The sequence below is a fragment of the Mustela putorius genome, unplaced genomic scaffold (genome assembly GCF_011764305.1).
Source record: "Mustela putorius furo isolate JIRA1106 unplaced genomic scaffold, ASM1176430v1.1 tig00003858_pilon_pilon_pilon, whole genome shotgun sequence".
NCBI classification, from domain to species: Eukaryota; Metazoa; Chordata; class Mammalia; order Carnivora; family Mustelidae; genus Mustela; species Mustela putorius.
Window position 1 is genome coordinate 41,794,118 of NW_025422010.1, and position 25,574 is coordinate 41,819,691.

A 25,574-nucleotide genomic window follows, 5' to 3' on the forward strand; every position below is an offset into this window, starting at 1 on the left:
TCTGTCTACGGTCGGTCACAGCGCCCCACCCACCCAGCCACAGAACTGACCACTTGGGTCTGTCAAATCAGGAAACCCCATCTCCACTTCCACGTGATTGGTCTGAGGGATGGTCATGTGACAAGCAGAGCCAATCAGAATCTGTCCCTGGGATTTGTGGTTTAGACACAAGGAGAGAGGGTGTTCTGTCTTCCTTTGGCTCACAAGCCATTATGATAGAGATAGGGGGCTACCAACCCTCATCTTTGGCTTTTGCCATTACAAAGGGAGATCCTGGCAGGAGAGACAGTGGTCTATATGCACAAAACCAAGACAGGCAGAGGCAAGAGTGGGGAGGGCCAACTCTGGCATTGTTGTTTTTGCCCCCCGGGAATCAGCTATGTCCTTGGACACCCCCCCCACACCCCTCCTATAAGGCAGTTCAGGCCCTGTGCTAGTTCGAGATGGCTTTGGTATCACATGGGTGGATGTCTGGTCCATGCACCAGGGAAGTCAGGGCTACTCAGGGAAAAGTCCAGCCTGGAATGGGAAAGGACATGTCCAAAGGCAAGAAGCTGTACAGGGCCCAGCAGACATCAGAAATCAAGACAAACAATCAGTCGTGGGGTGGAGGCTGCAGCCCCAGGCGCATACCGGTCTCTGGGGCGCCTTCTCCCTCCGGATGAGATGGGAAGCCACAGCAGACTGCGGCGGGAGCTCGAGGTCAGATTATTGCTGTTCCGGAGTCGAGGTTTTGCAAAATCCCCAGGGCCGGACCTCCATGCCTAACAAGACTGAGCCAAGACTAGCAGCTGTGGCCACGGAGTGGCCATCATGCCCAGCTGTGGGTGCAGCCGGGTGAGCATACCTCTTAGTTGGGGCTGCACCCACAGCCTGCCAGAAGGATGGGGGGCAGAGGGCAGTGGCCAGGTCTGGGGCCAGCTCTGGTGGATAGAATGACTCAGGTTGCAATGACCAAGAGGTCTCGCTGCCACTGGTTAAAAACCTACTGTGCACCAGATACATTGCATATGCCACTCCTCGAAGCTAAGAAGGTCTCTCTGACCTAGTCATGATCCTTCCATGGGTGATCCTTCCACGATGCTGCCCCGAGTGGGTGTGCTAAGGGCAGGGTGTGGGGGCTACCCAACAAGGATTACCCCAGACGCAGATGCCTACCAGATGGCCCCTCCTCCCTCCTCCCTCCTTCTCCTCCTCTCCTGACCCAGGACTGTGATGGAAGCAAGCCCCCCCAGCCTCAGCCCACTCTCCTTACCAACTCTGCCCAGCCATGTGTCCTGATCCCTGGCTCTCAGCCCCATTTCGTCTTCCTGCCTGGGGCTCAGGAATCTGTTCATTATTCAATCACAGAAGATGGGCTTGTTGTCACACCGATCAGTTCTTTTGGTCCTAATCACAGAAACTAACTTGAGGTGGCTTAACTTCCCCAAATCCCTTTTCATACGGATTGAGAGGGGTCTTGTGTCCTTCCCAGGGAAGGACAGAAAATGGCACGCCCAGGACTCTCTGTCTCGGGCCAGGGAAAATTGATCTAGCAAGTCTCTAGGTTCCCCTCCAGACCAGCTCTAGGTTTGGGAATTCCCCTGCCTCTGCCCCTGGGAGGCAGTAGTCGGGGGAGGCCTCCCTAAGGAGCTGACACTGAAGCAGAAACCTGAAGGAAGTGAAAGTTTGAGCCAAACAAAAATAGAGCACCTCCTATTTGAAAATGATCTTTGTCTTTCCAATATAAAGAATCCCATCAAATCCTCCTGTTAGCCCTCCAACCAATGGACACGGAGGAGGACCGAGACCGACTCACTGCTGCTGGGCTGTCACCAGCTCCTCAGCCCCTGTCCCTCCCACATCTCATCCCAACTTCTCCAGGAAAAAGAAACTTCCTGCCAGAAGTAAATAAAAAGTGCACTTTCTCCTCCCCGCTGGGGAGATGGCAGCCGCAGCCACCTCTCCGCCCAGAAACAAACCAGAGTCGCTGGGGATATAGAGTGTGGACGGGCAAATTTCCCTGGGTCATTTGTTTTCAAAGAAGGAGAAGGAAATGATGGTGAGGTTGCAGGGATCGGAGGGGCCGTCCATTGACTCCGGGAAGTGTCAGAATACAGTGTGATCCTTGTGCCTAACCCCTCCCTCCGCTGGCTTGCTGGGAGCAGCATCTCCCCAAAGCAGTGGCTGGCAGGAGGGGGGGTGTTTTCCCCCTATGCCTGGGCGCAGCTGTTTTTGGCTTGACCACAGGACTCTATCATGCCAGAGTTCATGTGGTTATCCAGAGCGGGGGAAGAATTTCCCAGCATGCCTTGAGAAACCTGAGCCACTGAATGGCTTTCAGGGTTTATTGATGTGGTCGGTGCAGGAAATAGCAGTACGTCAATAAATAGTTTTAGGCAGGAAACAGGGCTTAAATGGTAGCCTTCAAGTTGGGGGAAAAGCACTAGGGGTTGCAGGGAGGGAGCCTGCCGGTCAGATGAGAACCCAGAGCCAAATACCCAACTTTGAAATGGTTGCCACCAATCTGAGGCCCCTTGCTGGTTCTGGATGCAAGAGGCTGATGTTGAAGGTAGAGCAGAGACCCAGGGGACGGCTGGTTTCGGATGGCAGAAAGGAGCTCGTTGTTCCAGAGGAAAAGCTGGCAGCCTACAGCCTAAATGCCCAGAGGAGACACACAGCTAGTTTGTGGTGGCCTCAGAGCTGGGCCTGTTCACAACCCATTTCCTCACACTTCCAGTGAAAGTCAACGCTAACCCGTAGATCACTCTGGGAACTGCTCTGTCCTCATAAAAAAAAAAAAAAAAAAAAAAAAAAAAGTCAAGGGAAAGGGTCACAAACCACCAATTTCTTCCCAAGTAGCTGCTTTTCTGATTATAAAACATGTTCACAGAAAAACAGAGACATTCAGAAGATAACAAGAAGTAAAAAAATAAAGGTCATTCATAAATCCATACAAAGTAGACTTACATTTACTGAGAAGGACGGTTCATACCTTGGGTGTTTCTCATCTTCTTCCTTAAAAAAAAAAAGAAATCGTGGGGTGATTTTTAGATGAGATTCTATTCTGATCTAATCATTCTAATCTTGGATGAGATTGCAGAGTACAACGCAATTTTGTTTTCGCTTTTCTCACTTAGTGTCATAGAGCCATTTTTCCCAGCTGTTATAAACTTCTCATAAACATATAATTTTTAATTGGTACAAGGATTATCATTGACCTAATCATTCCCCTATTGTGGGATACTTAGGTTGTTGAATTGTGTGTGTTAAGCTTATTTTTCCTGTTACATTTAACTATTGCCTTATGGTAATTATCCCAAAATGCAATTACTAGATCAGACAATAAAAACACGTTGAAGACTTATTTTAAAATTTTTTAGAAAAATATAACCAATTTTCACTGTGCGTATATGAGAGTGTCTGTTTCTCTCCATCCTCCCCAGGATTGACAATTACCGGTTTTTAATATATTAAGATAGTAAGTAGGAAGAAAATAGTATTTTCATTCATTTGAATGCTACAGAGATTTAATTAATTTGTTTTCATTCACTTATCAGCAATTTATGTTTTGATATATGAATTGTCTTTTAATGGCCTCTCCCCATCTGTCCATGAGGGATTTAGTATTTTTATTACAAATTTGATCAAGCTATTTATAGGTTAAGAGTCTTACCCTTTGTCACATTTATTGCGGACATTCCTCCCAGAATGTTAATTGCCTCCTAAATGTGTTTGCAGTATTTTGATGCATTTCTTTTTTGTGTGGATGTAGAAAGCCCCCCTCCGTCCAGAAATGTGATTGTCTATCAAATTCTTATGGTTCATCTTCTTGTTTTCTTTAACATTTACCTCTTTATTCCATCTGGCATTCATTTTAGGGTTCAGTGTGAAGGGAAACTCTCGCCCCCCCAATACTTAGACAGCTGTACCTGCAGTGAATAATGCTCCCTTTGCCGCTGATTTGTGGTCCTCTGGGGACCAAGTGATAAGTCCTCTTGGATGCTGAGTGTGTTTCTAGGCTATGTGATCTAGCTGTCCACTCTGATGTCGGTTCCTCACCCTTTTCATTAGTAAAGCTTTAGGATAAGTGAAACATAGTACTACTCTTTACAATTTTGATGTTAGCTATTTCCCCCTATTACTCTTTTGTTTTTCAAAGATATGATGGGGAAGGGGCAGTGAGAGAGGGAGAAAGAGAATCCAGCAGGCACCACACTCAGCACAGAGCCCAAGGTGGGGCTCAATCTCACAACCCTGAGATCTTGACCTGTGCAGAACTCAAGAGTCCAAAGACACCTACCTGACCAGCTGAGCTACCCAGGTTCCCCCTCCCCCTGCCTCATTACTCTTTCAGATTACTTTTAGGATTATTTTTTTCAAGCCTCCATTCCCCCTTTCCCTCCAAAAATTCCCCCTGGATTATAGAGTACAAACTGGAGTTATACCTGTGAATTATTTCAAAGAGAATCAGCATCTTTATAATACTGTCTACCCATTAAGGAATATTATGCATTTCTTCATTTGTTGAAAACTTTGTCCAAAATCCCACAGTTTGGTTTAGCGATTTTCTTCATAGAAATTTTGCACATTCTTAAATAATGTTAGGTCAGTGTTTTTATTGCTTTAATAAATGAGCTTTGGTACACTAAAATATCTCACTGGTGAATCCTATCATTTAAAAAGCTGTTTATTTTTGTATACTAATTTTGCATTCTAAATACACTTATTAATTAATTAGTGGCTAAACGCTCATGCTAATTCTAATCTTTATTAGAGAGTTCTCTTGGGTTTCTCATTTGTATAATCATATCAAATTACTTGTCTCCTTCCTTCCAAGAGTCATGGAAGTTGCTACAATTTTCTAATCAGGCCTATTGATGTAATATAGTATGTTCATAGATTTCGTAATACTAAATCATCTTTGCCTTTCTGGGATAAAATCTACTTGGTCATCATGAATCCTTTGCTAGCATTTCATTTAGAACTTTCACATCTACTCCACTAGAACTTCACTAGACCTTTCACATCTACTCCGATTAGAAAGATGAGCCCATAGACTTTCTTGTTTGTAATTTCCTGTCAAGGAAAAATTTATCTTTTTTCTGTTCTAGGTCAGTCTCCATTGCAGAACAGCCATATAATTTTTTGAAAATTTAGATCAAATTACCTATCAAAATCCTAAGTTTAGAGATCTCCTAATTCAGAACTTTTCATTTTGTTTTATGAATTTTAGTCATTTCTGGCCTTTTATTGATTTTTTTTTTAGTGAAGTTTGATGATACTTATTTTTTAAAACATTTCCTATTTTATCATTTTTTCCCCAAATCATCAGCATAGAGTTGTAAATAGCTTTTATTGTACTTTTTAATCTACTATATGTCTCTTTTTAATATTTTGATCACATTTCTCATTTTATTTCCATTTCTTGATTTTATAAAATTTCTTTTCTCTGTTCTCTAATTAATTATTTTCTGGCTTTATCTGTATTATATCGTTTCATATACTTCCTTAGTTACTGGTGGCTTTCTAATTTTTTTAGTCAAATGTATAGATTAATAGTAGTCAGTAGAAGTATGGGATCCACATATGTAATCTTTTTTTAAGATTGGCTTATTTATTTGAGAGAGAGAAGAGCATGAGTGGGAGGGGGCAGGGGGAGAGGGGGAGAATTTCAAGCCAATGCCCCAGTGAGCGTGGAGCCTGACACAAGTCTCAATCCCAGTAGCCTAAGATCATGACCTGAGCCAAAATCAGGAGTCAGATGCTTAACTGACTGAGCCACCCAGGCGCCCCTGCATATATATCATTTCAAATTTAATAATATATTATTTTACCCAGTATATCCAAAATTTCAGCATGTAATTTGATATTTTTAAAATAGGAGACATTTTACATTCTTTCATACTAAGCTTTCAAAAACTCCTATCTCTGTTACACTTAGAGAATATCTCAGTTTGTAGAGGCACATTTCAAGTACCCAGTAGTTCTATGTGGCTAGTGGCTACAGTACTGGACAGCATAGGTTTAGATCATGTATTTGCTTCCCTTTGTAATACCCCAAATAGTTAAGGCTATAAATTTACCTCTTGTTATAGCTTTGACCACATCCCACAAGTTCTTAAAATTCTGTATTTCCTAATCTATTATCATATATTTGATTATATCTTTATTCCACCCGTCTTTGGGAGACTTTTTTTTCCTTTTAGGTGGGAGGAGGTAGAGGGAGAGAGAGAATCTTAAGCAGTCTCCACACCCAGCATGGGGCTCAATCCAAGACACTGAGATCATGAACTGAGCTAAAATCAAGAGTTAGACACTTAAACCACTGAGCACACCCAGTCACTCCCTTTGGGAGACTATTTTGAAACATCCAAGTAGTTGGCTACTTTTTAATTGTTCTTAATTATTTTTCTTTTTTTTTTTTAGATTTTATTTATTTATTTGCCAGAGATAGAGAGAGAATGAGAGAGTGTGTGCACAGGCAGGCAGAGTGGCAGCAGAGGCAGAGTCTGGAGAAGCAGGCTCCCTGCAGAGCAAGGAGCCCAATGTGGGACTCGATCCCAGGATGCTGGGATCATGACCTGAGCCGAAGGTAGCCGCTTAACCAACTGAGCCACCCAGGCATCCCAAATTGTTCTTAATTCTTGGCCCAAGTATGTAACCTGGAGATTTCTGTGCTTTGAAATTTAGTGTGAATCACAGCTTACATGAGGTCAGTTTCAATTTAGTATTATTAATTACATTACTTAAATCAGCTAAGTAGTTAAATTTTATTAATCAGCCATCAAATACTAGCAGTTTCATTTCCAGACGCTATTCTTCCTGTTTTTTTCTTATGTTTCAATAGCTTTTGTTTTATGTATTTTGAGTCTATGCTACACAGTGTATAATCTTTTTTTATTTATTATGAATGTTAATTTTATTTGTATGTAACCTTTTTATCTTATTTGGTTGTTATCTTGAAAACTACTTTGATTTTACTAGCACTTTAATTTTTTTTGCCCACAATTATTTTTACCCATACATTTATTTTATATATCCTATTTTCAGTTCTGCTAATGGTTACTAGTGTTTACTTTTAATACTTTTAAAGGTATACTTTAACTTCTATGATTACCATACTTAGGAAAGAAGCAATAACTTCTGAATCCTTCTGGTCTTAATTATGAAATGTGTATGCTTTACCATCTTCTGTTCCTCTCCCACTAGTATGTATCGGTCCTCAATGAGTTAATCTTAGATTATTAAATCACTACTACTATAAAATTCTTATTCAAATTACACTTAAAGATTTAATAACTTCTCTTTCAAGGGCTATTTTTGGCTTTTGATTCTGTCTTACAACCAAAGCTATAATTACTTATTTTGTTAAGTCTGTAAGTCTAACTGGTTTCCGTTTTCACTTCTGGTCCTTCTATACCATGATTTCCTCAAACTGAATCTAAATTTTGTTGGCTGGGCATGCATTTAAGAAAGTTTTTAAATTTTGAATTATTTTTCATTGTGACCAAAGAAAGCACCACCTAAGTAAGATTTACCATTAATTCAGTTGGTTATATGTGTATAGTTCAGTCGTGTTAAATGTAGTCACATTTTATATACCCAACCTCCAAAACTTTTTCATCTTATGCAACTGAAACTCTAGCCCATTAGACAATCCTCCAGTCCCCTCTCTCCCTGGCCACCAGCAACCACCACCCTACTTTCGTTTCTGTGATTTTTACTTCCCTAGATGCTTATGTAGGTAGAATCATACGGTATGTGTTCTTCTGTGGCTAGTATATTTCAATTAGCATAATGTCCTCGTGGTTTACCTGTGTTGTGACGTATGTCAGAATTTCCTTCCTTTTTAAGACTGAATAATATTCCATTGCATACACTTACCACATTTTCTTCATCTGTTGGTGGGACATTTGGGTTGCTTCCCCCTTTGGGCTGTTATGACTAGTGTTGCTATGAACACACATATACAAATAGCTCTTCAAGACCCTACTTTTAATTCTTTGGGGGATATACCCAGAAGTGGAATTGTTGGGTCATAGGGTACTTCTACTTTTAATTTTTTTTAAAGATTTTATTTATTTATCTGACAGACAGAGATCACAAGTAGGCAGAGAGGCAGGCAGAGAGAGAGGAAGGGAAGCAGGCTCCCCGCTGAGCAGAGAGCCCGATGAGGGGCTCGATCCCAGGACCCTGGGATCATGACCTGAGCCGAAGGCAGAGGCTTTAACCCACTGAGCCACCCAGGTGCCCCTATTTTTAATTTTTTGAAGGACTGCCATACTGTTTTCCGTGGAAGCTACGACACTTTGACTTTTATTTAAGATAAGCATGTAGGTAGGACTTTGAAAAACCTTTGCTTATTATGTAAGATGCGTTTCTCCTGCTTTCACTCGCAGCTGTGTGTGTTCTTTCCCCCACAGACAAGGGAAGATGTTGTCTCAGTGTCTCTGAATTTTAACATCAAATACAGAAATACAAGGCCAACCATATTTTTGTTCCTTTGTAAGAAACCTAGGGGTTTCCCGCCCCCTTCAAAGCTGTTTTTAGAATTTTTCTTTTTCTTGAAATTCAAAAAGAAGATTCTCCTGCTAAGTATCCATGGTGGGGTTCCGGGAGGCTGTGAGCCCTTTCTGCCTGAAGAGTGTGTTCTTCTTTGGCTTTTGGTTTTCAACTCAAAGTGTTTCCCTCTGCTCTCTTTAAGTCCTGTATTCTGGGATTCTTTTGAAAGCCTCTGTAATTCGCGGGTCAGACACCCGTCCACACAGTCTTCTCTTCCTCTTCTTTTTCATTTGTTTATCCTTGTCTTCAACTTTCTGGCTGTCTTATGTGGGACTTTTTCTGCAGCGCACATTCTGTCCTTCACTGCCTCTGGCTCACGCTCTCGTGTCACTGTGTACCTCTCGTTCCCACCAGTTGTCCCCGAAAGGCCTCTTACACTTCATCTCAGTGAGGGGGCTTCTAGCGAGTTGAGTGTCCCTTTTTTCAAATGCCTCTCCACGTGTCACAGAATCCATGCTGTTGTTCTTATGGACCTAAAAGCCCACACATTTTATACTGGAGTCTTTAATTTTATTTCTTCTTGGTATATGGTTATCATTTTCAAAGCTATGCATTTCCATTCGGTCTTCAGGGTAGCTAGCAGCCCCCTACTCTGCTGTGCAGGATTTTCCCGAAGATGGCATATTGTTTTTCTCATCCCTTACCCTTGAATGATGAAGGCCCGGTTTGGTTTGGGGGTTAGCTGTATGGGTCGACTTTGGACTTCTCAATGTCATGCTGTGGCACCGTAGAGTCTCCCTCTCTCCGTGGGGGGTTTCGTGTGCACGACCCAAGTTTGATTTCCAACATTTAGCAGGTGTTTGGTTTTCTAGTGCATGTTGCTAGCCCCAAACAGAGTCCTCTCTCGACACCACTGATTATCAAGAGGAAATTGAGTCAAGCTGTAGTTCTTTGATCAGATGCAATTATTTTTTTAAAACTCTGGTTACTGATATGCACTGCCCCAAGCCTTTCCCTGCCCAAGAGGGCTTTGCCTGAGAGCAACGCACCTCTGAGCTCACAGGGTCCCTTTGGCCCCCAAATCTGCAGGGACCAGAGCAAGAGCAGTTGCTGCTAGGAGCTGTCTGGGTGCACAGGACAGGGTTTGCAAGTAATCCCAGACTGCCTACCAGCTGGGGAGGCTGAAGGTCAAGCTACCTACCAGTCTATCTATCTACCCCTAACCTTTGGTGTTCTGGGTGGGAGGCCAAGCTGCTCTGGGGAACTAGAGCTTCTTGGTGATAGCACTTGTGTTCTTGGTGTTACCTCCCCAGTCTGGGGAGGAGGCTGCTGGTGAACGGTTATCTTCCTTCTCGGCATTGTTGTGGGGCTTTCTGCTTCTACATATGCCTGCTTGGGTATTCTTATAGGAGATGGGAAAAGGACAAATCAGGCCCTGGTGAGGGGCCCCATTTGAACTCCCAAGTCGGCACCTATAAAAACCTGGAGGTGTGGTTCTCGGCCATGGCCGCACACTGGAATCACCTGGAAGGCTTTCACACATGACCAGTGTTCAGCCTCCCCCCACCCCGCCACCCCGTGGCCAGATACACAAGCCTCTGTGCAGCAGAGTCCAAGCCTCTATAGCTTCGAAGTTCCTCTGGATGCCTCCAGTGTCACCCAGGGGCGAGAACCTTTAACCCAGATTCGAGAGCAATGGTAGAGCTTGGGTTCTTACTCAGATTCTAGTTCTAAGTGACCTTGGTCAAGTCTTTTAACCACTCTGTGCTTCAGTTTCCCCCATTCTACAATGAGAATGCTAATGCCTGCCTCTGCTCTGACCATGTAAGGATATAGTGGGATAAACACGGGCTAATGATGGTGGAACTACCTAAAGACTCATGACTTCAAGGCCAGCAGTCCAGGACCCTTTGTAGGCCTTAGGATGGTGGGTAAGGTCATTCATTCATTCGCAGGTACCTAGAGAATGACAGGGCAGCCCCTGTGGACTCCCTGCTCCAGGCTCTATACTAGGAAGGAAACCCCACTACTTTTGGAGTTCCTGGCTAAACCCAGGGAACACTTCTAGGGGCGCTGCCCTCTCTCAGACTCCAGGGTGGGAGCACTCCGGGCACTGGAAAACTACAGTTGTACACAGAGAGACATTTCAGTGGGAAGTGAGTAGAGAGGCAAAAGGCCCAAGGGTCGGTGTAGGGCCTGTGAGATCTGTGAGCTTGAGTGGACTTCCAGGGATAGTACGAACAAATGGCTTAGTGGAAAATTCGGACACAAAGGGAGTAAGAGCTTAGACTCTGAGGTACTACGTTTCCATGAGAAAAGAAGTAGGGAAGAAACTTGGTTTCCAGAGTAGGCAGGTCTGGGTTCAAATCCCAGCTCTACCATTACCACATAGCCATGGGCAAGTTGGTTAACTTCTCTAACCTCAGATTCATCATCTCTAAAATGGGACAATAGTAGGACCTGCCTCATGGGATCACTGTGACGATTACACGAGACGTTACAGTTCAGGTCCTTGGTTCAGTGTCTGGTGCATAAGGAGTGGGCTGCCACCACTCTCCTTTTCTACACACACACTTTAAACTGGTGAAACTCTGACATGTATAAGCCATGACCCAGACTCACCAAAAGCAGGAACTGGAGGGACATCTCTTGGAGATCTTCTCTTCCAGCCCCAAATTGGCCAGCTGAGGAGGCTGAGGCCCCATCTGACCTTTGAGGTTTCTAGATACCCCTTCCATCCTACATAAGGGACAGACATTAACTAAGAAGATCTTCCTTCTCTGGAGATTCCAAGATTCGGGCATGCAGGAGAGTACTCAGCCAAAATACGTGGTGAGGAGGGGTACTGGATGGTGGGGATGGCATGGGGCATGTTCTACATCCTGTTCCATCCCGTGTCCTATTCCTCTTGGTGGCACAGTCACCCAGACCCAGAATCTTGTTGTCATCTTTGAGTCTTCCTTTTCCATCAACCCTGAAATCCATCATATGGCGACTCTTTATCTTGGCAATGTCTCTTGTGCCTGTCCTGTATCGGGCAGCTAGTGCAGCTCAACTGACAACCCCAGAAATCCTCATGGCACACGGTGTTGTGTTATAGTTACATTATGTGTGTGCGGGCTGGCTAGGGGCCACCTGATCTCGTCTAGACTAGGGTGGGGCCCTGCTTCACATGTCTCTCATCTTCCCTTTGGGACCATCAGACCAGCCCACAGATGGTCTCTCATGCCAATAGGAGAAACACAGGAGAGTAAGCATGGCTACATAAGGCCTCTTAAGGCCTCTTAATGCCTTAGATCGGGTGCTCCCCCAGCCCCAGTCACTTCTGCCGCATTCTGTTGGCCAAAGCAAGTCATATGGCCAAATCCAAAGACTAGAGGTAGAGGAAATGTGTTTCTGAATATAATCTAAACTACCACAGTTTCTTCTCTCTCGAACGCCAGAGAGTGTAGTTCCATTCAGCCTGCACTTTGGCGGGGGCTGCCTTCTTGTCTCTGCATCCATGCCATATTACCCTTGTAAGGAGCATAGATGTGACCGTGGCCTTTCATGACCCACCCAGGACCTTCTCTGCCAACCATCCCAGAGTGCAATTCCTTGGCTGGATTCAGTTATCCATACTCTAGCCCCTACCCTCTTTCTCAGCCCTGCCTCCATTTTTTCCCCATCTACACCACCTGTGTAGGACCCAGACTGCATTCTACCTCGCTGTTTCCCAAACACCCATGTTACCCTCCCCACATCGTTGTTCTGTCCACCTGAAATGCCCCACATTCCTGGGTCAGCATCCAGCTCTTCCGTGGCCTTGATTTCCTATTCATAGTGACAATGTCTGCCTCCGAGGTCCCAAAGTCCTTTCACCTGGACCCCACAGTGGCTTTGATACCTTCTCTTGTATCACAGTTATCAGTGAACATGTCATTTCCTAGTCCTTAATACAGTGCCTGGCACACAATGGGGCAATAGTGCTGTTAGAGAGGATGAATGAAAGTCTCGAAGCCCCTTGCAGACAGGGGCCTTAGCTGTCTCTAGCCCAGTGCTCGAGCCATCATGGGCCTCAGTTACTGATTGCTGATGTGCCGGGGCAATGTTCTGGTTCCCTCCCTCCTGCAGAGGGGGCATGCACTGGGTATTAGCAAAGGGAGGTGGTTTAGGCACACGGAGTTGAATGGGAGAGGTAATAACTCTGGGAAAGGTGTCATCGGCCCTTCCTCTCCCTCCCCCACCTCAGCACGAGGGCCAGTGCAGCAAAGCTAAGGGACCCCCCCCCAATCTAGGAACTGAAGAAGAGGTGCTCTGGCCAAAAGTCACGGTGGCCCCTGCTACCCACAAGTGAGTGCCCCACCCTCACACACCGGCCAAGGGTCGCCCATCCCACCTTCCTGAAAGCCTGGGGTTTACCAGTTGTCTGGAGCCAGCTCTTAGAGAGCAGGTACCACAGTGAAGCAGGCTGACCCCTGCAAGGCTGACTCGGTCTCTTGTGCCTCCACAGAAGGACTTCACCGTGCGGGAAGAGCTTCAGCAGCAGGACGTGGAACGCTGGCTCGGCTTCATCACCTTCCTGTGTGAGGTGTTCGGCACCATGCGCAGCAGCACGGGCGAGCCCTTCCGCGTGCTCGTCTGCCCCATCTACACCTGCCTCAGGGAGGTAAGAGACCCGCCTGGCCGTGCCCGCTGCCCTGCCAGGGAACGCCACCCTAGAATGCCTGTTAGCAAAACTCCAAAGGGCCAGGAAAGCTGCGAGGCTCGTACCACCTGGAGGGATCCATCCTTCGGTGAACAGGAGTGTGACTTCCCATGTTTCTGTCAGCTAAAGCCAGGTTTTAATAGATTGAGTTTATAGAGAAGGAAAAAGCCCGCCAAAGGAAATTATTAGTAACTCAGACTTCAGGAATTCGTCATCTAGAATGCTGCCTGCCGGGAGGGGGTCTCTGACAAATATTAATTGAATGAATGGTTCTTTGGTCTGGATGCGTTTACCATTAAATTATTTATTTTAAAAAAATACTTGCTTCTAAATTTCATCTGAAAGAGAAATAAGAATAACCGAGAAACTTCTGAGGAGCGAGAAGTACTTGCCCTGCCAAATGTAGAAGTCCACTTTAGAGGGTTGTCGTGGCTCCTCTCGGGGGCCAGAAGCTGGGGGCTAGAAGCTGGGGGCTCGTTACAGGGCGGATGGTGTCATGTAGGGAGAGGTCGGTGGCTCAGAACACAGCCTTGAGGGCACCAAATAGGACTGTATTCCAGTTGTATTTTTGAGTTGGAGCCAACAGGACCTGCTGATGTGAGGTTTTGGACAACAGAGGAAGCGATGTGGGATCCTGGTTCACGGGCCTGGTGGCGCCATTTTCTGGGAAGGGGAGGGCTCAGAGAGAGACAGAGTGGGGATGGAAACCAGGAGGTAGGGTTTTTTTGTGTTTGGACGACCGGGTGGTCATGCCCGGAGAGTTGTCCCACTGTTGCTTGGGTAGAAGTGCCTGATAATCAGGATGAGGTCGGCCTTGGGACACGGAATCAAGCGTTGTGTGAAGTGTGTGTGTATACTTGGTGCTCAAGGCTGGGACCAGGTGAGATCCCCCAGGGGGAGGGTGTAGCTGGAGGAGTGGCCGGGCCACGGGGAGGCGGTGGACAGGAGAGTGTGAGTGTGGATAGGTCTTTGGAGAAGGGTTTCTGTGAAAGGCAACAAGGAGGAGGAGCTTGTCGACTACAAGGGGACATGTGCAGTCAGGGGACGTTTTTGTGTTTTGCAAAGGAAGAAGATAATAGAGCAACGTAAGAGAAAGGAGAGGGTCGTTGTAGATGCTTTTGAAGCATCCGTTTATGAGAAGCGGGGGGCTTGCTCCCGACTTTGTGGATGCTGAGGAAAGCAGAGTGTGCAGTCCTCTCTCAGACATAAGCCATTGGCCTCTACCGCTGAGCCCAACATACTGCTTAACAGATGCGTATCAATTCATTATTGTTTCTCAGATCGGCAAATGGCCTCCTCTGACAGTATGTCGCTCTTAGTGCGTCCTAAGCTCAGGACGCAGCACCACAGGAGGCCATTTCTCTGCTCTTTGCCTCCCTGGGGGGGTGATCTGAAGGCAGCCCTCTTGGACGATGGCCACTCGGGGTCCTCTGATCCCTGCCTGAGTTGCCCTGTGGCCCTGACAACCTGGCTCAATGCAGGGCAGTGACCTGGATTGCCCCAACACGTTCCCGCTGCGTGATCTGGGCCCCTCCCGGCGCTGCCATCACCTGCTTCCCCGAGCAGGAGGCAAGGCCACCACTGAGCGCTGGCCCCTGGCTGCCAGGACACTTCTAACACCGCCTGAGGTGGCGCGAACATTCAGATGTGAGATCCGCGAGGTGCCAGGAGGTCTGCGCAGGAAGCAGGAACCGTCCCCTCATGCACACTTGTTTGATGCGTTCCACTTTTCAGGGCAATGTCACAGACACAAGTGCCTGTGCTCTCGGTGAACTCAGAGAATAAACAGTCCACCCAGGCCTCGTGCCATCGTGCAAAAGGGGAAACCAGGGCCCCGCGTGCCGAGCTTTCTGCCGGAGGCCCACGATGAGGTGATTCGAGAACCAGCCCTGGGCTCCCATCCTGCCTCTGCCAGGTTCCGGCTGTGCCATCGAGGGGAGAGATCGCCTGCGCTGAACCCTGGTGCCCCCTCTGTAGGGGGCTTGCTCTGAAGCAGGCTGCTTGCTCTGAAGGGGCTCAGGGAGAAAGACGTGGTGTGGAGAGAGTGCTAAGTGCACCAGGACAGGTACATCCGAATGTGAAAGGAAATGCCCCGGGGACTTGTTCTAGGGCAGAGTGGCTCTCCAGGAGCTCAGAGTCCTCCAGGTGGACCAAGGGCCAGTCTTAAAGGGGCAGAGAGGCTGAGTGCCCTGCGCTGGGACACCTAGCCGGTCAGTGCCAGAGCTGGCCTAGGGCTGTTCCACTACCAATCGGGAGCTCTTAGCTTCCCTAATACAGGGCCTTAAGAAGAGATGGGGACATAAAGGGGTGTCCTAGGGATCATCTCCGTCCCCGCAGAGAGCCTGTGCCTTTCCCAGCTCCCTGGAGATAGACACCTGAATTCTCAGAGCCTGTTGCTGCCTCCCCTACCTGTCACACACACACACACACATACTTCCACTGAGGCCTGACTGATATTCCCAAAGCAGGTTCGGTCAGCTCTGAGAAGTTTCTAGAAGCCAAAGCTACTGCTGCTGCCTCTCTCCGTGGTGGAAAAGTTTAGACTTTTCCCCTGGGGCCAAGTAGATGGCTGACCCAGATGCCCACCCTACCACCCTAGGCTGGGTCCTCCCAATCCTAGAAGCATCCCAGGCCTGTGTTTTCAGCTGCCCACTAGACAAGCCCCTCCAATAAGATGTGATCAGAGCTGCGCCCCAAGGCCTTCCTGCTCAGTCCAGATCCCAGTGCAGGCCCAGACTCACCCTTCCGGCCCCCCACAGCCAAGCAGCAGCCCAGAACTCACCCAATTAATTACCTGTTCTCAGCTGTTGGTCCCTCTACCCTCTGCTTCTGCACACCCTCCCTGGCTTCCCCTGCTCCCCTTTCCTCTGGGCCTTGATTCAAACAAGACCCACGGGCCATCTTGGTGTGAAAAGCTCATTTAGAGCAAACCTAAGAGGAAGATACAAAATCCTCACAGCCCCAGTGCAATCTCGGGGGCCCCAGTGCAATCTCGGGGTCCTCAGCTCACGGAGGCCACCCTCACTGGACGTGGGGCTCACTGGCCTCCACTCTGCTTTAAGACCAAGTGCGTGCTTGGGTCCAAAGCACCTCCAGACTGGGGGCCACCCGGGGCTCTGAGAGCCGCCCTGCCCTAGCGGGAGTCCCCTGGACGTTTCCTTGCACACTCTGACACAGTTGAATTAACCATTCTCTCTGGTTCTCTTGGTTATTCAAGACCTTGGACTCCATCCTTTGAGTCTTCTCTCTACCTGGCCAAAACACCTCTTCTGGGGCCCAGCCTAAGCCATGTCTTCCAGGAAGCTCCCCACCCCCACCCCCAGCAGAGCACAGGGACAGCTCCCAAGAGCCAGATGCAGCCCTGACAACTCCAGCCTTCCGACGGCATCTTAGTATTTGGTAATTTGGCATCTATTTAGTATTTTATAATGATAACAACATACTCTGGAAGGCATTGCCCAAAGCCCACCATGCATTCTTTTCTCTCTGAACTCGGACAATACTCTGAAGAAGATCGTCCCCAGCTGCCAGAGAACAGAGAGGTCAGGCAGTTTGCTCAGGGCCACACAGCAGAATGTGTATTGGAATCCAGGTCTGAGTGCCGGAGTCCCTGACTGCTCTGCTGGTGCCTCGTGAAGCACCTTTCTGTTTCTTTAGTCCGTAGCCCAGCGCCTACTACGCAGAAGAAGCCAAATAGGTCATCAGATAATTGATTCCACTTTTGCCATAAATAACTGGTGCCGATCAGACGTTTCTTTGAGGGATAGAGAATAACTTTCAATGAGACTTTTTTTGTTTCAACACCAGTGGCTCTGCCAAGAGGGTTTTCAAAATGATTGAAGAGTATTTTCGGTGCCTGCAAGGGGCAGGAGTCTCCTTGCCCTCCTGTTTGCTGCTCGTATTTGCTTCGTGAGCTCTTTTTAACTTCTTTTTTTTTTTAAGATTTCATTCTTTTAAGTAATCACTACACCCAACATGGGGCTCGAACTTACAACCCCGAGATCAAGAGTCATACACTCTACCCACTGAGCCAAGCAGGTACCCCCCCTTTTCTTTATTTTTATTGTATATTGTATATTTGTATATTGTATATTTATAAAATTTTATTATCATAAAAACACTTAATATGAAATCTACCCTCTTAACAGATTTTTAAGTATACAGGACAGTATTGTTACCTCTAGGTACCATGTCATTAGTGAATCCCTGAAATTTATTCATCCAATATAACAGAAATCTTGTGTCCAGTTTTTAGCCACTGACATTACCCCCCTGGCCCTAGCCTCTGGCAGCCACCTCTGTTCTTTGCCTCTGTAAGTCTGATGATTTGAAAGACCTCGGGTAAGTGGAAATATGCAGTATTTGTCCTTCTGTGACTAGCTTATTGCACTTGGCATAATATCTTCCAGATTCCTCTGTGTTGTCTCATATGGCAGAATTCCCTTCTCTTATAATGGTACCGTCGACCCCCAAACAATATGGGTCTGAACTGTGGGGGTCGCTTAGATGCGGAGATTTTACAATCCAGTGCTGTGAATGTATTTTCTCCACCTTATGGTTTTCTTAGTGATAGTTCCACCAGCAGACTTTATTGTAAGAATACAGGATATAATACATATATATACAAAATATGCATTAATTGACTGTTGATATCATTGGTAAGGCTTCTGGACGACCGGAGGCTATTAGTTACGTTTTGGGGGAGTCAAAAATTACATACGGATTTTCAACGGCACAGGGGTCGGCGCCGCTAAACCCCACGTTGTTCAAGGGTGAGCGTATGGATATACCACACGTTTTAATCTCTGCTCTGTTCACGGACTTCTAGGTCGTTCTCACATCTTGGCTGCTGTGAATAGAGCTGCATTGAACACAGGAGTGCTCATATCTCTTCAAGATCTCGATTTCAGTTCTTTTAGATAAATTCTCAGAAGTGCGATTGCTGGATAATAGGGTTCTATTTTTAACTTTTTAAGGAAGCTCCCTACTTACTGTCTTTCAGAGCAACTATTTCTCCCCGTCCTTGCCAACACTTGTCTTTTGTTTTTTTTTTTTTCCCAAGTAATAATGGTCATCCTAACAGACGTGACGTGGTTTTGATTTGCATTTCCCTGATGATGACTGACATTGAACGTCTTTTCATATACCTGTAGGCCATGTGTATGTCCTCTCTGGAAAAATGTCCATTCAAGTCCTTCACTCATTTTTTTCAATGCAGTTATTAGTTTTCTGCTTATTGGGTTGTAGGAGTTCCTTATATATTTTAAAAATTAACCCATTATCAGATATATGGTTTGCAAATATTTTCTCCCATTCTGTGAGTTGCCTTTCACTCTGTTTTTTGGTGGTGTTCTTTTGTGGGGTTTTATTTGGTTTTTGTTTTGTTTTGCTTTGTTTTGGCTGTGCAGAAAAATTTTCATTTGATGTAGTGTAGTTCTGATTGTCTGTTTCACTTTTGTGCTTTTTGCTTTCATATTCATGAAATCACTGCCAAGACCAATGTGTCGCAAAGCGCTTTCTTTGAGAAGTTATAGCTTTAGGTCTTAAGTATTCGTCCATTTTAAGTTGATGTCTTTGTGTATGATACAACCTAGGAGTCCAGTTTCATTCTTTGGCCAGTAGATATCCAGTTTTCCCAGCACCTTTTGTTAAAGAGACCGTCCTTTCCACATTGTGTGTTCTTGGCGCTTTGTCGAAGACTGGTTGATCATATGTGCACGGATTTATTTCTGAGCTCTTAATTCTGTTGCATTGGTCTATATGGATGTTTTAATTACCATAGCCTTGGAATATATTTTGAAATTAGGAGGTGTGGTGCCTCCTGATTTGTTCTTTTTCAAATTGCTTCAGGATTGTTTTGGCTATATGAATCCTTCTTGGCTCTCTATGAATTTTAGAATTGTCAGTTCTATTTCTTTAAAAAATGCCATTGTGATTTTGATAAGAATTGCACTGAATATGTGGGTCGCTTTGGGTGGTATGGACATTTTAACAGTATCAAGTCTTCCAATCCAAGACCAGGAACAAGACATGCGTGTCCACTCTTACCACTCCCTGTTAATGTAGTATTAGGAGTCCTAGCCAGAGCAATTAGGCAAGAAAAAAGAAATAAAAGACATCCAAATTGAAAAGGAAGAAACAAAATTGTCTGTTTGCAGATGATGTGATCTTATATATAGAAAAGCCTCAAGACTCCACCAAAAAAATACCCCAGAAACATTAGAACCAATAAATGAACTCAATAAAGTTTCTGGAAACAAAATCAACATACGAAAATCAACCGCATTTCTCTACACCGAAAACAAACTACGTGAAAAGGAAACTAGAAAAAACAAGTCACTGTATAGTAGCATGAGAAAGAGTAAAATACTTAAGAATAAACTAAGGAAGTAAAAGACTTGTACCCTGAAAACTGAAAAATGTTAATGAAAGAAATCAAAGAAGTCACAAAGAAACAGGAAAGCATCCCATCCGCTGTCTTCCGGTAGCGCTGTAAGGACACCTTCATCTTGCCCAGGCTCCCAGCCAAACTGTGACTGCATGGGCCCCCCACAGGAGGGTATAATTAGTGTTTGTGGCCAGAGCTAAGGGTGCCATCATCTCCCATCTCAGCGGGAGCCCACTTGCCAACCATTTAATTGGTTGGGGTTGGGGCCGGCAGTAGGGGACCACCATTTTCCTGACCCTGCAACGCTCTTGGCCCCTTCCGCTCCTCTGTCACCTCTGCGACCCAGTGGTGATCTTGCCAAGATACCACTGAACACTTTTCTTTGGATGCCTTTCTTCAAGAGCTTTGTCAAAAATTCCTCTGGCAGGGAATTGTAGAGTGGCTTTTAACCCCTTACACCTGTTTGCTTTGAGCAGACGTTCCCTGTGCACTAGGGGGCTGTTTCTACCTGCTCCCCCTCATGCTTTCTGTCTCTAATGCCCCCAGCCCATCTCTACCCATGATTCCCAGTCTTCTGCACTCTTCTGAGTCTGGCAGCCAAAGGCAGGGACAAGAGTGGAGGAAAGGAGAAAGGGAGGGGGGTGCCCTGTGCCAGGACTCATCCCTCTGCATCTCCCTCTGACCCCCTCCCTATGGTTGGCTCCCTTGCTCTCCTTCCCTCCAGGCCCCAGAAACCTCATCCGCCCCCTCCCTGCCTTTTCCAGAGGAAGGGCAGGGAGGGGGCGGGTGCCTCTGAGGGGTGTCTCCAATAGGCACACCCCCCTCAAGGATGCAACTGGTTGGGCTCCTGGAAGAGGCCGGCAGGCACAGGCTGGGGAGGAGGACACAGAGGGCAGCAAGTCAGGCTTCTCAGGAAATGAAATTGCTCCGTGCAACAATGAGAGAGCCACTTTTTTAACTTTTTGCGTGAGCGTGCATTCAATTGCTCACATTGTTTTGGCTCCAGGGGAAATCTGACCTCGGAAAAGGCTGAGATGAAGTGGGTGTGGGTGGAGATCCTCTGCTATTTCACAGGGCTAAGAGAGTCAAACAGAACATTCTTCAGAGGTACCTTTCCAGTGGGACTATTCCTCCCTTCCCGAGAGCAGGAGATGGGGCCAGGGCATGGCCCATGGTGGCCAGAAGAGGCCAAGGTCAGCTGTGCCCAGGATACTAATGGGCCCTAATGGGGAGCAGAGAGACTTGAAATTATTCTCCATGCAACCCAGGACTCCTGACCCTTTGCCTTGGGAAGCTTTTTAAAAAGTACAAATTCTCAGACCATCCCCCAAACCCATTTGAACCAATGAAATCAAACTTTCTCGGGATGGGGTTTGAGAGGGGAAAAGAAAATTCATTTTTCCATGTGACTCCAGCGTGCAACCAAGGTTAAGAAACTCGAGTAGCTGTATCTTAGGTGCATTCAGTGAGCAGCCATTGAAGTCAGAGAGCACTGTGGGAAGAGCACAACTGGAAGAACCTCTCTGGCTGTGAGTTTGAATCCTGGCTCTGCCAATCCCAGCTGTGGGGCTCCCCTGATTCTTTAATGTTTCCAGACCTCAACTTGCTATCTGTAACACAGGGATATAGGACTAATCCTTACCCTGCAGGTTTAAGGCTTAAAATGAAAGCAAGTGGTTCATGACAGCCCCTCTGAGAGCTGGCTGCACTGTTGTGCATTGCTGTCGGAAGCCAACCATGTCTCAGGCACTGCTCCAGAGAAGTATCACCCCACAGACAGCCCCAGAGAGCAATGTCCGTTCTCCTCACTAGGCGCCACGGCCCCCCACGATCAAACACAACCCCCCTTTCCTGGAGAACTTCACAGGAGTCCTCTGAGGCTCTAGCCACAGTGCTCCCGATGCAGCTCCAACAGAAGGCCTCTTGCATTCCTCCTGTCTGAGTGCCATCTTCCTCCTCCTCCTGCCTGACTCTCACCCACCTTCAAGGCCAGGTTCACTTCCCGCCATAGCCCCAGCATCCCCCACCACCACCCCAGCCTGCCCTGAGTTATTCCTCCTGTAATATCCTCTGCAACTAGCATCCATACGGAGCTGCAGATGCCTGTTCTCTGGACACACCCTTTGCCAGGTGGTCATCTTAATGCCTTATGACCTCTTCTCAGATGCTTTTCAATCATTTCATCCATTCATCTATCATGGAACCCCAACTACAGTTTGCTCGGGACGCTCCACTGCTTCGGGGAGCTGTGACTGGGTCTGAGACAATGCTACTTTTCTTATCGAACTACAGAGTTTCCTAGTTGTTCTAGAAGGAAAGCATAGAAGTTGTGATATTCCCCCAAAAGGCTGACAACCCATTTGGTGACAGAATCCACAGAAATCACGCAGCTGTGAACATTTATGGTAGGTTGTGCCAACGCAAGGGTAGGGGGAGCTTAGAGGTGCGGGTTGCTGATGGGAGCGAAGGGGAGGGGAGAGCTAGGGATTCAGGACGGGTACTGGCCTGGTGAGGAAGGAGAAAGACCCCCAGGAAGAAAAATAAACAGAGGCATCGGGCCAGAATGAGCGTGGCCCGTCTGTGTCCGGTCTGATGGGTAAGCCCCGGGCTGGCGCTGGCTCCCAGCAGAGGCATCCCAGGTCGGTGCAGGCAAGATGATACAAAAGTTTCCAAGCCAGAGAACAACGCCATGGAGGGCATGAAAGAGAGTTTGTGTATTCATTCAACAAACACTGAGAAAAATGCTACCTCTTTATTGAACTGAAAGGTCTCCTAGACACACTTCCAGAGAGAATATGTTGAAATAAAATCAAGTAAATCTGGGCTCTCCCTAGCCAGAGGGACACTCGGGGAACCCAGTGCACAGTGCGGTGCTCAAAATCAGGTGAGCCTGGAAGGAGGAAGGTGGGAGCCCGGAAGCACACAAGACAAGGAGATCTGATAAGGGCATCTCAGCGGTGAACTGTTCAAGTCCTTGAACCTTTAATTCCTCACCGTTACCAGTCACTCAAAGAGACTAAGCAGGAAGTGAAAGGCTGGAAGGAACCTTGAAAATTCAGGAGACCCTTTCTCCATGAACAGTTTATTCCAGCCCCTCTTCGGCATAGACCCTGCCTGGAATGTTCCTCTGAGAATGCAGCCTTCCTGGGGGCAGGTACACAGCCCCTGGGCACTGGTTTCGCTGCAGTTCATTTGGGTCCAGCACCTGCTGCTGTGAATGCCTCCGCTTAAGCAACCATTCCTGTAACCTCTGCTGAAATAACTCCCCACAGTTTTGTCCCCTCCAAAGCTGTTGCCCGCCCCCCCCTCCAGTTGGCAGCCAAGGCACTCTGTGGTGTGATGCCCCTGACCAGCTCGGACACCCCCAGCGCACACCCCCACACCCACACACCCGCCCACGCTGGCAGGCCTCCCAGAGGCTGGGGATCCTTGACCACCGCCCCCACCCCAAGATAAAACCCGGGTCTGCCCCCCACCCCAGCCGCCAGTCCCCGACCCCTTCCCCAGCCCCCACCCTTTAACTGTTCCACTTCCTTAGCCAGACTCTGCAAACTGAAATGTGAAATTCGAAGCCAGTGTTCCCCTTAGCAACCATGGTAACACAGGATCTGATAGAGAGCCTGGAGTTATAAAAATACCAGCTTCCACCAGACACTGGTTTCCAAAGGGAAACCAGTCTCCACGCCAGAACCGTTTTTAAACAGTCTTAAAACTCAAGAGATTTCCAAACCCATCTCAGCATGGCTTCAGCAAGACTTCTTTTCAGTTCCCGTTTGGAAGGCGGTGGCGTTGCAAGCTTTGGGTATTTTCTCTAAAATATAGAGATCCCTGCCTGAGCATGAGCTAGCCTTACATATATAGGTGGGAGCGGTTTTTAATAAACATCAGATTTTCGGCATTCTTTAAAAGTGAGGTTGGGTTGCTGCCAGCCCTTCCGGTTCCCTCCCAGGGAGTCAGCGCCACCAAGCCTCCTAATTACAGAAGGGGACTGATTGGGTCTAGCTCCTCTTCATTGAAAACGGTTTTAATTAACATAACCGTCTTCTAGCAGGAATCCCACGTGGAAGGCCTCGGGTGGGGAGGGGAGGTAAGGGGGAGAGCAGCCGCTCGGCGCGGCCCGCCCCCTCCCGCCGACGCCCCCTCCCGCGGACGCCCCCTCGGGCCGGCCCAGGGCGGGAGGACGGAATGCGGCTGGCGCTCTCCGCGCCGCCTGCAGGGGGCGCCTGGCCTTGCGGGCTGGGGAACGGGCCTCTCCCGGCGGCCGCCCCGCCCCCCTCCAGCCCCGCCCCCGAGGCCCCGCCCCCCGGCGCTCTCCGCCTCCTTCCTCTTATCTCCTGGGGCCATGCCTGTAATTCCAAAAAATATTCTAACTCGGTAATTAATGTCTGAACTTCAAGAGGCCCCTGCTTTCTGCAGAGGCGCGCAGAAGGCGGGCAGGGACCGGGCGGGGTGAGGCCTCGGCGGGGAGGGGGTGGGGGTGCGGACTTTTTCTAAACCGGCGAGTGGACGGCGGAGGATAAATCTGTCCACGCACATCTATACATACACACATGCATCTGTCTACGTTTTTAAATCCTTTGGGCTTTTTTTTTTTTTTTTTTTTTTAAGTAAGATACCTTCCTCGCACCCTCTCCTCCCACCCCCAGGGGCGGTTTCCCAATGGGCTGATAGCAGATTCTGCTAGTCCGCTTTAGGGCTAGAGGGGAGATAGTCTGGGGCACTTCCCCCGTGTGTAGGTTCCAGGGCGGAGATTGGCTGGGAGAGAGGAGGAGTGACCCACATATTTAGAAAATAAGAATGCAGGCGCTGTGGGGTTGACAGAGGGCCAAAGGTAACTTCAGGTAGGTGGCCCACGGAATCCTGGCCTCTGAGTGCCCCCCCCCACCCCCGCATCCCAGTGCCTCGCCATGGTTTGCACAGCCCAGCCCTGCGCAGATTTCATGCCCGGTACCCTGTATCCAGCTATAGGGGCAACAAGTGCCGAGCTGGCTGCTTGAGCGTGTGGTTGTCCCTCCCTTCCCAGAGCTGCTGTCTGCTGGGGAGAAGGAGGAAAGCAAAGCACCCAGTACTGGGAGCTGGTGCGCAAAGTCGCATGCAGCCCCACCCCCACCCCCGCCCCAGGACCCACACCGATCTTCCTTAACGTGCTGGCCCACAGATCCACTGATTAACTTTAGTTGTTGATGCAGCACTTGTCCATGGGGGTTAGACACAGTTAGGAACATGCTTTTCTCCTGTCTTTTGTTCCCTGTTGAGGGCTCCGTAATCACCACCAGCAGCAATGATTAGTAGGTTACAGGTAGCCTGGGCCAGGCCCTGAGAGGAGAAGCTTCCAGGACTGACCATTCTTGTAACTGACCAAGAAGGGTGCTAGGGAAGGAGGCCCATTTCAGAGCCGCATGAATTCGGGCATCTTCTCTCTGGCCCTCAGCTCTTTATTGAGATTGAGGATTAAAGGGGATTTAGTCCCGATTTGCTAATTACAAGTTGGCTTCCTCCTTTCCCTATAGGAGGACTCACAAAAGAGACATAAAATGAAGTAGTGGGATCATTCAGCAGCAAATTTATATCATATAAACCAAGAGCTTCTTAATAAACAAAACTGTGAAGGAACACAGTAAAGTACCTGTCAGGGCCTTTGCCCTTGCCTTTCCTTGTGGGAGAATGGCCTTCTTCCGGGCACCCTTCCAGGTCTCAGCTGGATGTGGGTCCTCGGTTGGCCCTCACCCACCACCCCCGCAGCCTGCTTTCTTTTTCTCCATAGCCTTTACAGGATCTGGTTCTGTCTTAGAGTGTTTGTGTCCATGTGTTTTTTTCTCTCCCCAGTTAGCATGGAAGCTCTCTAAAGGCAAGGGTATGTGTCTGTTCTCCTCATTGCAGTATCCCCAGTGACTAGAACAGTGCCCGGCACAGAGTAGCTGCTCAGTAAATACCAAACAAATTAATGAAATGGAATGTCTAGATTGAGCAAAGCCGGAGACAGTAGGCACCCTTCTAGAGTTCTTCTGAGACTAC

At 47.7% G+C, this 25,574-nt stretch overlaps 1 protein-coding gene across 5 annotated transcripts in view; it reads left to right on the plus strand.

Annotated features, from left to right (window-relative positions):
* The window catches only part of CTIF (cap binding complex dependent translation initiation factor), a 279,877-nt gene that overhangs the window by 230,181 nt on the left and 24,122 nt on the right, over positions 1-25,574 (plus strand). For all 5 annotated transcript variants that reach the window (XM_045065609.1, XM_045065610.1, XM_045065611.1 and 2 more), the window contains one exon: positions 12,977-13,132. In XM_045065609.1, coding sequence (XP_044921544.1) covers positions 12,977-13,132 — 156 coding nt within the window. The remainder of the gene's footprint in view (positions 1-12,976; positions 13,133-25,574) is intronic.